General features: G+C 31.2%; 1 protein-coding gene across 5 annotated transcripts in view; it reads left to right on the forward strand.

Moving 5' to 3' along the window:
* The window catches only part of PTBP3 (polypyrimidine tract binding protein 3), an 85595-nt gene that overhangs the window by 35860 nt on the left and 35466 nt on the right, over nucleotides 1-14269 (forward strand). For all 5 annotated transcript variants that reach the window (XM_016126348.2, XM_016126345.2, XM_016126336.2 and 2 more), the window contains 2 exons: nucleotides 4573-4742; nucleotides 8026-8172. In XM_016126348.2, coding sequence (XP_015981834.1) covers nucleotides 4573-4742; nucleotides 8026-8172 — 317 coding nt within the window. The remainder of the gene's footprint in view (nucleotides 1-4572; nucleotides 4743-8025; nucleotides 8173-14269) is intronic.

Below are 14269 nucleotides of genomic sequence, written 5' to 3' on the forward strand. Positions count from 1 at the left end.
ATTTATGTGTAACACATCAAACTCTAAGGTCAAGTCATTGATTTAAAAAAGAAAAACTAATGGAGAAATTAAGACATTCGCAGGTAAACAAAAAAAGCTGAAGGAGTTTGCTACCACTAGACCTGCCCTGCAAGAAATACTCAAGAAAGTTCTTCAGGGTGAAAACGCTAGGCAATAAGTCCAAGCATACAGAAATAAAGATCTCAAAGAAGATAAAGTACATGGGCAATTATAAAAGCTTAGTATTCTTAACAATGGTTTGTAACCCCACTTTTTTTCTATATGATTTAAGAGACTGATACCAATTTTTTAAAAAATTAAAAGGTACCAACTGACTTCATTTATAACTTCAGAAATTTGTTTTCAACATTATTTAGGAGGCGAATGAATTTAAAAGAAGTACTGGTTTATGTTTTTGGGCACACAGTATATAAAGATGTAATTTTGTGACATCAACAGAATGGGCAGAGACAGCTATAAAAGGACCAGGGTTTGGTGATGTTATTGAAATTAAGCTGGTATAAATTCAGATTAGAGTGTTATAGCTTTAAGGATATTAAATGTAATCCCTATGGTAACCACAAAGAAAATAGCTATAGAATAGGCACAAAAGGAAATGAGAAAGGATTCTTAGAGTAGTCAATCATGGAGACAGAGTAGAATGGTGGTTGGCGGGGGCTGGAGGAAGGCGGGAATAGGGAGTTACTGTTTAGTGGGTGTACAGTTTCAGTTTTACAAGACAAAAAAGTTATGGAAATGGATGGTGGTGATGGTTGCACAACATTATGAATATATATAACATCACTGAATTCTACATTTAAAAATGGTTAAGATAAGTGACTTTTGTGTGTATTTTACCACAATAGCTAAAAAATTTTTAAATATGGAATGCTTTCTGTGGACAGCTCTGTAAAATCCATTAAGTGAATAAAACTATACAAAAAGAAAAGAAAGATAATTGACTACTTAGAGCAGGATAATATATTTTGGGGGTTATAGTATGTGTGAAAAGCAAAATATATGACAGTAACACAAAAGTTATGATGAGGGAAATAGAAAAGTTCTTACATTATACCTAGGTATTATAATATTATTTGAAGGTAGTGTTCAATGCCTATTGATTTAGCTCCAGGGCAGCCACTTTAAGCAAAAAAGTAAAGAATATAAAGATTCCAATTTAAAAACAGAGTTCATCTGCCTTTTATGTGTCATATGTGTCTTTTATAGGTGATATTGTGTTTTCTTGATAAATAGACCCCTTTATTATTATGAAATGGCTCTATCCCTTTTCCTGAAGTCTACTTTGTCTTGATGTTACTATAGCCACTTCAGTTTTTTTATGATTAGTGTTGACATATTTATCTTTTCTATCTTTTTATTTTTAACCTGAAATTTTATGTTTAGAATAGTTTTTTATTCACATAATATAATTGAGTCTCACTTTTATCCAAACTGTAATCTCTGTGTTTTTATTGGAATCTTTATGCCATTCCACTTAAAGGTATTATCAACATGGTTGTGTTTAAGTCTGCCATCTTGCTGTTTTTTCCCATCTTTCTTTTTTTTCCCATTTATTGTTTGTTCCTTTTTTTCTTTGTTTCTTGGCTTTCTTTTGACTATTTCTTTGCATTCCATTTTAATTATTTTACATTTTGCATTCTATTTTATATTTCTCAATAAATATGTACATCTTAAATATGTTCACATAATTGCTGAATTTCATAGTATATAATGTAAAAACTAATAGAACTAAAGAGAGAAATAGACAAATCCACAGTCATAGCTAGAGATGTCAAGACTCCTCTCTCATTAATTGATAGCATAGAAAATCAGCAAACTGGCCTGTGGGCCAAATCCATTTCATTGCCCATTTTTGTATTGCTTATGAGCTGAGACTGAGATTTATTTTTACATTTTTAAATGGTGAAAAAGAAAACAATATTTTGTGATATGTGAAACTTATATGAAATTCAACTTTGCATGTCCATACATAAAATTCGATTTGAACACAGTCACACTTGTTCATTTATGCATTACCAGTAACTGCCTTCTTGCTACAACTGCAGAGAGGAATAGTTGTGAACGAAATTATATGGCCCACAGAGTCTAAAATATTTACATGGCCCTTTAAGAAAAGGTTAGTAGATCCCCTAATAAAGAAGATTCCAACAATATCAACCAGCCTGACCTAATTGACATATGGAACAGTCTCCCCACCACCATCAGAATTCACATTCTTTTCAAGTTGATATGAAAATATTCAGCAAGATATTAAATAATCACAAAGACAGGCTATATGCTGAGTTTTAAAGCATGTCTCAATAAATATGAATGCATTAAAATTATGTACAATTCTCTCACTTCATTAGAATTACATTAGAAATCATAAAAGCTTAATCCTGTGATATTTAGGAACAAATCTCCAGTTCTTTAGGAAATGAAGTAACACTTAACTCATGGATTAAATAAGAAATGACAAGGCAAATTAGAAAACATTTTGAAGTGAATGAAAATGAAAACATAGCTTATTAAAATTTGAAGGGTTCATTGAGAGCTGTTCTTAGAAGGAAATTTACAGCTTTAAATGTTCATGTTTGAAAAGGAAAAAATTCTAAAATTAATCACCTAAACTTCTAAGCATAGCATAAGAGCAAGTTAAACTCCAAGTTAAATAGAAGGAAAATATTAAATATGAGACCAAAAATTAATGACATAGAAAAGCAGTAGAGGGAAAATTAATGATGTGTCAGTAGCTGGTTGTTTTTTTTTTTAATATAGTCATGTGCTGCATAGTGATGTTTTGGTTGACAACAGACTGCATTATATGACAATGGTCAGATAAGATTATAATGAAGATAAAAAAAATTCCTGTTACCTAGTGACTTTGTCGTGTAGTTTGTTACTCATGTTTGTGGTGATCCTGATGGTAAACAAACCTACAGTGCTGCCAGTCATATAACAGTTCAGCACATACAGTTACAGTAGTATGCTGTATCATCTAGGTTTGGGTTTGTACATTCTATGACGTTTGTACACAAACGAAATTGCCTAATGCCTCATTTCTCAGAATGTATTCCTGTCGTTAAGTGGCACATGACTGTAGTTCAATAAGATTAATGAAAAATAAAGAGAGAAGACAGAAATTACCAATATCAAGAATGATACTGGAAGGGGAACTGACTATAAAGGTACACTTGGGAACTTGTGGGGATGATGGAATTATCCTGGATGTATTTTACTGCCTATTATTTTCCACAGTCTAGAGTAAGCATTTGCCGTATATAGGCACAGAGCTGTGAGGGCCTCTAGGAATTGATAGTCTTTTGGGTCTGGGTAGGATGCTGCCTGCATTCAAGAACATAAAAATTTGGAAGAAAGTGCTGGTTTCTGTATTAAGTCAACCTATTCATGTGTAAGCAAGTTGAGTTGCATGTCACAGATGTAAATATAAAAAGAAAAATTATATTACCATATAATTTTTATGCGGTCCTCATGAAATTTGTTTACTTTGGATCACAGACATCTGATTGAAAATTTCCATTAGTGTTTGAAAAAATGTTAAATTTAGGCATTTGGAAATTTTATATTTTCCTCTTACTAGTGCTAACTGGCGTATTTATTATTAAAATAAAAACACTAATGAAACTTGGCTTTCAGATAATTTGCATTCAGTTTTACATGGTGGTATTTCTGAGGAAAAACATTTCTTACGTACATAAATTTGAGTATTACAGGCTCGTCAGTTCTAATTGTCAGTGTTCAAACAATAGGACTTAAATGTAACTTAGCTGTAAACTGGGATAATGGACTTCTTTATTTTACAGCAGTAGTTCTCAAACTTTAGGTTGCGTCAGAATCACTTGGAGGACTTGTTAAAACACAGTTTGCTGGTTCCCACCCCTAGTTTCTGATTCATTAGATCTGGGGTGGGGCTGAAAATTTGCATTTCCAACAAGGCAATCATCTTAGGTTAAGAACTCTTGTATAATAAAGAATAAGATTATCCTGGGAAACTACAATTTAGCTTCTAAAAAATAACTTTAAAAAATAGATTAGTAAAAAATATATAACCCCAAAGAAATAAACTTAATTTTCATAAACATACAGCTCAAATCCAAATTCCCTTAGGATGTGATAAAGATAAGAATTCTGTTCTAGTCTTCCATAAATATTATTGTTCTTATTTAGCAATAGATCAAATTAGAAAATATCTTTCAAATAAAAATACATTAAAGACATAAATGTTCTCTATATACAACAAATAGTTGACTATTTAGAGATATTTGTTACCTCTAAATATGTAATTAATTTACACAGTACTTTCATTGAAGTTCAACATGAGACTTAAATTTTTAAAAAATTTAATGCCTGTTGTGAAAAATCCCAAAACTCGTTCATTGAAAGACGGATGGTTTTTGTTTTCCACAGTCTTTCTCTCCTCTTCCCCTACCAATCCCATAATCCCCTAAATTTCAAACCTGAAACTCTCAAAGGATCAAATGTGACAATATGGTTAATGCATGTCAACCCAAATTAGTTTCAGTAATTTTTTTTAAATCTTATATTTTTTAGCTAATGGGAATGACAACAAGAAATTTAAAGGAGATAGACCTCCCTGTTCGCCTTCTCGTGTTCTCCATCTTCGCAAAATTCCAAGTGATGTCACCGAAGCAGAGGTTATATCTTTAGGCCTACCATTTGGCAAAGTAACTAATCTTTTGATGTTGAAAGGAAAAAGCCAGGTATGTAATATTTAAAGATTGACCCATAGTGATTATCTCTATTAGTGTTAAAGATGATCTTTATTTTTTAAACTTTTCTGTATTTTCTAAATCTTATTCTATTTACATGAAGTAGTTTTTAAATTAAAATTTTTTGTATGACAGGAAGCAACAACAAAAAAATACACAGGAAACAGGATTATTTCTATTCATTGACTTGTCTTTTCCCTTCTTAAAAAATACATTTTCTGAATTACAAAATGGTTTATGAAAATAGCCTATGATTATCAGAAGACCCTGACTGAGAAGATACAAATTATACCTCCTTTGTCAAGTTAAAGAACATTTAAGTTTTCCAAAATCTATATACAAATGTTTAGTGTATTTTAGTTGTAGAATTAATATATATCTTCTGTAATCATTTGAGAGACTGTAAGAGATTCTTTATTTCAAAAGTTAATAGTTTTTTCTTAAAACGAGTAAAAAAACTTGCTTTTGTGATAATTATGACAAAAATACAATGCTTGTCATGTTGATATGAATAATGAAGTGCTTTCTTGTTGTAACACAGACCCCTTTGGGATACAGTTTTTTAGTTCTTTCCTAGTTTTTGGTTGTCCTGAAAATCTTTTACACTGGGCATTGCTGAAAAGAAAAGGACAACAAATCTAGGCCCTAGACATTGTGTAGTACATTGTGATAAGTCCTTATGTTTTTTATACTTTTCGTAGTGCTAAGTTTAAGAAACACATTATAAATATGTTTATAAATTGATTAGCATTAGACTTACTAGAGATTGTATGATGATGTCTGATTCAGTCCCCTATCTTTAGTACACTAACATTCCTGTTTAATTCAGATGAGGTTATTAAGGTCTATAGAAGTTAAATAACATGTTTCAGCCCTTGTTGTGTGTACAGATTTATCTTACACATTTTGAAGGTAGTGTATTTGCCACTATTGAGAATGGTATGATTTGCATGGTTTGAAGAGAGTCAACATGGCTGCATCTAATGGTTATGAGATGTCTAACAACCATCTGTCATCTGTATTATCATGTTTCAGTAGTTAAGCCCATACGTTACGTGAAATGGCTCTGAGAGGCAGCAGGCGATGTTATCATTTCCTTTGTCTCTACTATTGGTTCTGGGTTTGTGTTTATCAGTAGTACCAATTGACTGTTGTGTTAGTTGCTTACCTTTTGATCATAAATTCTCTTTGAAAATACCTTCTTAGTAATATACTTCAGCAAGAGATTCCGATATGAGTCACCAGATCCACTATTGGTTGTAATCTTTCTCATTGTATTTGCAGGTAGAGTAGAGGGCACAGTGGGAATTATTTTCACCAGCCTTTCTGTGGGTAATGACTTTTTATTTTCTTCCTACCCACATTACAAAAATTGACCCTTTTGACTGGATGCTTTAGAAAAACATAAATCTTTTTCCAGAGTTCATGTAGAAAAATTATTTTTACATATGATTTTTTAGGTTGCATATACTTTTAGGAAAAACTTCGTATGACAAGAATCATATAGTATTCCAAAGATATTGTTTAGCTTTTCCTTTGTATGACTGATGTTAAACATTGAGTTAGTTCTTAACATGTAGTAAGGGATTTGTGAAAAGATACCCTCTCCCATAAATAGTATTAAAATACAGTTTACACATTTTTTGTTGAAAAGATGATTAAAAACATGATAGGAAATATGCCATGGCTAATTCATACCTTGATTATTTATATCCTTTCTTAGAAAAATTAAAAAAAGTATATTACTGATACAATCGGATAATGGATTTAAAGTGTGTCATGGACATTTATATCTTTTAGATAGTATAAATGACTCAAAGTCTTTTTTTTTATTTAAAAATTCTTGGAGTGACATTGATTAATAAAATCAAATAAGTTTCAAGTGTACAGTTCAGCAGCATTTCATGTATATATTGCATTGTGTGTTCACCACCCAAAGTTAGATTTCCTTCCATCACCAAATATTTGACTCCTTTTACCCCTAACTACCTCCTCAACTCCCTCTTTCTTCTGGTGACTGGAAGTCTGTTTTATTCCTTGAAGACAGTGGAAGTTTGTTTATTGTGAATCGGTTAATTAATAGTATTTGGTCCACTGTCTGGCTAACATCACTACTTCATAGAATATTGTTAGTTCATTTAATTGAATCACTTGTGACATTTGATTGATTCAGTTAAGCACTGTATTTAACATTTGTCAAGTTACTATTCCTTTGCTTAGAATATTTGCCAAATAGAAATACTTGCCAAGTAAGGTACTATAAGAGAGTTCGATTTATAGATACTTGCCATTCCCTGTGTTCAGTAAATTTTGTTGTAAATACAGATTTGATAAATTGTAAATGTTCTATACATAATTTGAATTGGTTATTACCTGCTTGCTAACTAAATACTCTATTGTAGTAAAAAAGAATTGACTTGTGTAACTAGAGATTTGTGTTAGTTTAGATCAGAGATTCTTTTGCATTTTAAATGTGAGATGTTCTTATAGGTATTTCTGAGGCCTCAGAGCAGTTAGTGTATGTTCTGTCTTCCTAATTAACCATTAAGATAGATGGCAAAACCTGCCACTTTAAACCTCTGTAAGTATCCTATCCTATTTCTGTCACAGAAGTTACAGAAATCCTGACAGCTGGAAGAAGCCATATATAGAATAAGACATAAATACCAAGGTGCTCCTTCCATTTACTCCGTCCTGTGTTACTTTCACATATCTAATATTAGTGCAATGATTACAGATATCAAAAAATTATTGCTTGAATTACCGCAATCAATATTAACTTGACATAGGAAGTTCTTCCTTTTCCCTACTTTGAACAGTTGACCCTCTTAACCTGAATGCTCTATTTAATTGCATTCTTAAACAGCTATTTTATAAAAAGTTAAGAGCAAATCATTATACACAATCTTTGTTTGAAAATTTTTAGAAACTATTAAATTCCAGTAACCTGAAAGCACCTATTTATATTTAGTTTTGCCTTTTAATTATGTCTAGATTTAAGAGAAACATATAAGAGAGGGGAAAAAAAACACATAAAATCATTTAATCAACTGGCAATTTCCCAGTCTCAAATTCTTTACTGAAACCAAGTTTTCAAGTATGTCTCTAGTTAGTATCAATAATTTACATTGAAGCAAAAATCTTTTATCCCCTTGGGGACAATATTATTTCTGTTGAGAATGTATGGATTTAGAGCAAGCTAGAATGACAAAATAGTTCTTAGCTGTCTTTCAAAAATATGAGTTTTCACTTTACCTTCTTGTGTTTATTGCAGGCTTTCTTAGAAATGGCTTCTGAGGAAGCTGCTGTTACTATGGTGAATTATTACACTCCTGTTACTCCACACCTTCGAAGCCAGCCTATTTTTATTCAGTATTCCAATCACAGAGAACTTAAGACTGACAATCTACCTAATCAAGCTGTAAGTATTAAAGGCATATGTAAAAATAGTTATAAGAACACATGGTATAGTAACTTAAAATTGATTTTTTTGTTTTCAGAGGGAAAAAAAATGTGTTTTTCTTCATCTTAGGATACTTTATCAGTAAAGATTGTGTATGTAAATTCTTAATGGGAGTCTTAAATATAAGAAAGTAGAGCCATTTAGAAATATGTTTGAAGTTTGAAGTTACGATGTTAAAAGTGGCAGATGTTTAGTTTTACCTTGAAACTTTTTATGAGCAAAAACAAGTTACATTGTTATATGTCACATAAAATCTCAGATCTAAAAGGAACTTTAGAAGTCAATCTTTTCTTTTTACAAAATATATAACAAAGGTATTAAGAAATTGAGTGATATTTTTATTGTGATGTTAAATAACTGAACTTAAGATGTTAATTTGTATAGATACATTTATTAAACAATTTATGACTCTTCAACATCAATGTGGAATGTAGAATATCAACATTTCTTACCTAATTTTCCAGTTTTTATTTTGTTACAGTTCATGTTAATTGGTTGTGTCTCTCCAGGTTGATTTTTAAGTAGTTAAGATAGTAATGTGAAGTTACTTAAGGGCAGAAAAAATTTATCCACAAAACAAGTATATTTTAAGAAACAGATTTTTTAATATGTTAAGAGCAGATTTGGCCCCTCTACTTTTGCTCTAGGCAAAAGAACTCCAGCTCTTTGATTTGGTGTTGAAAGTTATTTATAATGCAAGCTGCTGAATTTAAATTATAGTTTTTCACATTTTTAAAAACAGTGACATTTACTATAAATAATCCTTGTTTTAAGAGATATTAATGTCATAGAATAAACTATATAAACAAGAATAAATGAAATATATTTTAAAATATAGACATTTTAAAATGAAAAATTGTCTTGTAAAATATATATAGGATACATGCTCATGGTAAAACAGTCAAACAATCCAGAAAAGTAACAAAATGAAAAAGCAGTCCAGTTAGCCAAAGATAAGTAATTAACTAACATTTTGCTAACATTTTTGGTGTATGTCCCTTCTCTGTTCAGGTATATTGTTTATGTATATAATTTTACACCAATGGAACTATAATGTTTTGAAAGCTATTATTTTTCATTGTAATATGTCATAGACATTGTTTCATGTGAACAACTTCTGTAGGACAGTCATAACTTAGTTTCTTGATAATAGACATTGAGATTATTTGCAATTTTATGCTTTTACAAATACTACTGTAGCAGCATTCTTATGTATCAGCACACTTGCAACATTATCTTAGTTTACATTTCTGATAGTGAAATTGTTGAGACTAAGCATTGCATATATATTTCATGATTGCTTTCTATAAAATATATCTGCCCACTTAGAGTGCCACTGATAATGTATGGGTGAGAAATTATATCTTATTGTTTACCTACGTTTATTTGATAACTTATAAAATGTGTAGTTATTTCTATTAATGCAGTTTTCTCTACTTTTTAAATTGTGGTAAAATATATATAACATAAAATTTACCATTTTAACCATTTTTAAGTGTACAGTTCAGTGGCATTAAGTACACTGACATTGTGCAACCCGTCACCACCATCCATCTCCAGAACTTTTTCATCTTCCCAAACTGAAACTGTACCCAGTAAACACCAACTGCCCAGTCCCCTCTCTCACCAGCCCCCGGCAACTGCCATTTTACTTTCTATCTCTTAGGAGTTTTGTCTGCTAATGCAGATTTTAAAATATTTTTATACAACAATCAAGTCTCTTAAGATTATATTATAGTTTCTGGTTTTGATACCATACTCTCATAAAAATGTAGCTTAGCAAGAGTCAAAAAAAATTTTTTTAACCTGTGTTCTCCTGCTTTTGTTTTAGTTGTTCTTATTATAATGTGTAAATGTTTTATTAGGAATATTTTGGGGGGTGGGGAGTAAGGGTAGGAATTTGGTCTTTTACTCCCAATGACCGGTTTCCCCTTTGTTATATTTTGGGTAACCCATTTAATAACCACTTATGTGAAACATGTCCTCTGTCATGTTCTGGTTTTCCATACAGATGCTATGCTTACTTACAGCATGCATATGTACACTTGTTACACATGCCTACATGTTTTGTTTGCATGACCCCAATCTACCCTTATGTGTGAGCTGCTTACATGGTGTCTAATTTTGAACTACCTTTTGGATTCCATTCTGTTCCATTCCTGTTTCAGTGTCGCTATAGCTTAATATATTATAAGGCCCAGCCCCATTCTTTACTCTCTTTTTTCTGAAATTAACTGGTTAATATATTTTGTTTATTTCTTTAGATATAATTTTTTTGATAACTTCTGCCCCCAAAAAGCACAATGGAGTTTTATAGGTTAATTTTGAAGATAATTAAAATATTTATATTGTTCTCTGGTTTCTTTGAGGAGAAAGTTGTTTTTCATTTCCTGTCTTTCTGTAGAGCTTTTAATTTTCCTTTATGTAAGTCATGCAGTTTTCTTATAATGTGATTCTTAAATATGTTAGCATAAGTCTTGAGGAAAAAAATAAACAATTTAATGAAACTCTTAAAGACTGGATTATTCTAAAGGGAAACATGAGAAATCCCAGTTGCTTGGCAACCACAACCAGCCCAAATGACCTAGTTTATTTTTCGATAGCCTTGATTTCTTCCCAGTACCCTTTTTATTTTGTTACTTTTGTGCGTTGATGTTTCATAAAATTAATGATGTTTCTTTTATTCAAAGTTGTATACCAACTCTGAATTCAAAATTGAAAATACCACTTGCATATATAAAATGTACTAGGTGTTTTTTATTCTGACAGCTTTAGTTATCTGATAAATTACTATTTAATTCTCTTTTGTTCTCTCAAAGCAAGATATCCTAAAACATGTACATAACTTTTTTTCTAGCTTATGGGCATACTTGTCAGAGGGTTAGGTGAATATAAAATATTTTTGTCCCTTGACTTAAACTAAAATTATAGTTTAAAAATTTAGATTATATTTTTAGGTGCAACATTTGAGAAATGGTTATGTTAATAGTAATCATTATTGTGTAGAGACTTTTTCTTGACTTTGTTGGTAGAAGTTTACAAATCTGTAAAGAGATGACCATGGAAGTATTTTGTCTAAAATAATTTATCTAAAAAGTCATCAAATTGAACCTTTCAGATCTGTGCATTTTATTGTGTATTCATTTCCATGTCAATTTTAGAAATGTCTTAACATTTTCCAGGCATGTTTAAATTTTATATGAAGTATATTTCCCATTCCTACCTCAGTAAAATATTTGTTGTTTTTTTGATCACACTGCTGCTGTTTCTTTTATTAATTGTTAGTGCACCATTCCAGAGAGTTTGATAGTGAAACATTTAAAAATTATCTCCCATAGTAGGAATTTTGTGTCATAATTTTAAGCATCAGGTTTACAGGAAATATGTCTTCTGAGTATTTAAAATATTTCTTCATGTTAAGAAGACATTTCTCAGGTTTTTTTCCCCCACCCAACTCTTCCGTAGTTCTCAATGAAGAGTATGCCTCAATTTCATTGTTTGAATTAAATATTTTTGCCTAATTAAACATTGAAACTATGGAGTTACTTAAAAAATAAAGCTATCTTTTTTTTCCAAGTGTTATTTTTCTCAGATTTTTGTTGTCGAAAGAATTACTTGCATGCCTGCTACTCAGATACCTTTGTACTCAGTGCTGTATGAAACAAGAGTATATTGAAAACTGTAGAATCATTAGGACAATGTATACCATGGCTTCTCATTTTTCTCCACTGTGGTATCTCTTATGCCAAAGAGGAAGAGTGAAGAGGAGCAACAACAATAAATAACAGTAATACTAGCAGCAAGCATATCTATAGACTTGCTTAATATAAAGGATTGATAGAATTATTGGAGGGATGATGAAGTAAAGTCAGTGAGGTTACTTTTACTTTCAGTTGTGCGGACTGAATTTTGATTAGATTTAATCATCCTAATTTAAGAGGAAAAGGAACCATTTCACTTAGAACCTCACTATGACGATGTCTTTTCCTAAGCATTTTAGAGTTGTGATGTATATAGTATGGTAGCTGCTAGCTACATATAGCTAAATTTAAATAAGTTAAAAAAAAAAAGTTCAGTTCCTCAGTTGCACTAGGGACATTTCAAGTACTCACTAGCCACAAGTGGCTAGTGGCTATTGTATTGGACAGTGTAGATAGCAGATACTTCCATCATCACAGGAAATGCAGTTAGCACTGTTTTTTATCTCCCATGTCTCTGTTTACCTTTGTGTGAGTGTGTGTGTGCATGTGATACAGTTGTAACTACCTCAGTGTCCTTGTCCTAATTTATGACTCCTGTCAGTTCTGGGTCTTTTTTGGTTGATTGACACACACACACCCCCCACCCTCACCTAATTATAGGCTCAAAGTGGTGGATGTCTGAATAAGTTTTCAAACTTAAAAGAAGTAAAACTTTTTTTTAATAATAGCTTACTAGGGAGCCTAGTGTAAATAGATGTTTGAAGTGGGATTGTGGTGTTCAGTGTTCCATGTATTTGACTAAAAGCATAGTGTTGAAAACCAATGATATAAAATATTCAAATTATTCATATATTCTCAAAGATGATGCTTTGGAAACTGAATATTGGCAATTGTGCATTACCTAATACATAAAAATCCGGATATGGCAAAAAAATTGCTGTTAAAAATGTATAAATAAGAGGGATGGATGAAAAAGGTGAAGGGGAATCTAGTCAATAATATTGTTTTAAGTTTGTACAGTGACAGATAATTACTAGACTTAATGGGGTGATCACATTGTAAGGTACAAAAATGTCAAATCACTATATTGTACATCTAAAACCTGTAACAAATATAATATTGTGTACCAACTTGTATACTTAAATAATTTTAAAAAATCAGAAGATCCTGTGGGAAATAGGATTCTACAGTCATATGCCACTTTAACAACATGGATACTTTCTGAGAAATACATCAGTAGGTGATTTCTTTACTTTGTGTATATCATAAGATGCAGATGCACTTATACAAACCTAGCTGGTGTAGCCTACCACACACCTAGGCTGTAGCCTATTGCTCCTAGGCTACAAGCCTGTATAGGGTGTTACTGTATTGATTACTGTAGGAAATTATAACACAATGGTAAGCATTTACATATCTAAACATAGAAAAGGTCCAGAAAAAATACTGTATAAAAGATAAAAAATGGCACACATGTGTAGGGCATTTATAAATGGAGCTTGCAGGACTGGAAGTTGCTCTGGGTGAGTCAGTGAGTGAGTGGTGAGTGAATATAAAGGACATTACACTACTGCAGACTTTATAAACACTGTACACTTAAGCTATACTAAATATATAAAAGAACATGAGATTAAATTAAGCACAAGAGAAAATGATGCAGTCAAGAGATGCAGTAAACACAAGGTGTGTGAGGCTACTGCTGGTATAACATGGCATACTATTTTACAGCAAACTTTTTTTAATAAGTAGAAAGAATACACTCTAAAATCACAATAAAAATATAGTAAATAAGCAAAGAACAGTTGTTTGTTATCATTATCAATCAAGTATTATATACTATACATAATTGCATGTGCTATACTTTTTACAACTGGCAACCCAGTGGGTCTGTTTACACCAGCATCACCACAAATATGTGAGTACATGTGCTACAACATTATGATGTTTTAGATGTCACTAGCTGATAGGAATTTTTTTTAGCTCAATTATAACGTTATGTGACCACCATCATGTGTGATTCTTTACTGACCTAAGCATGTTATGCAGTGCATGATTGTATATAAGAATAAAAATGGAAATTATTCAACTATTAAATAGCATACAGAAAGTAAAAAGACTACCAGTTTTCAGAAAGATACTCATTTTAATGTTACCATAGCAAAACATTGGAAAACTACTTATCTCACATTAGAGTGGTGGTATAGTAAATAGTAAAACTTAAAATCATGAAAAACAAAAGAAATATTAATTTAAAACAACAGTCAAAGTACTGTGAGCTTCAAAATTGCAAGTGCACACAATATGTGAAAATGAAAGTCATTACATTAAAGTGATTTTTTTATTTCGTGGCACAA

This window comes from Rousettus aegyptiacus, unplaced genomic scaffold (genome assembly GCF_014176215.1).
Source record: "Rousettus aegyptiacus isolate mRouAeg1 unplaced genomic scaffold, mRouAeg1.p scaffold_m13_p_3, whole genome shotgun sequence".
In the NCBI taxonomy this organism is placed as follows: Eukaryota; Metazoa; Chordata; class Mammalia; order Chiroptera; family Pteropodidae; genus Rousettus; species Rousettus aegyptiacus.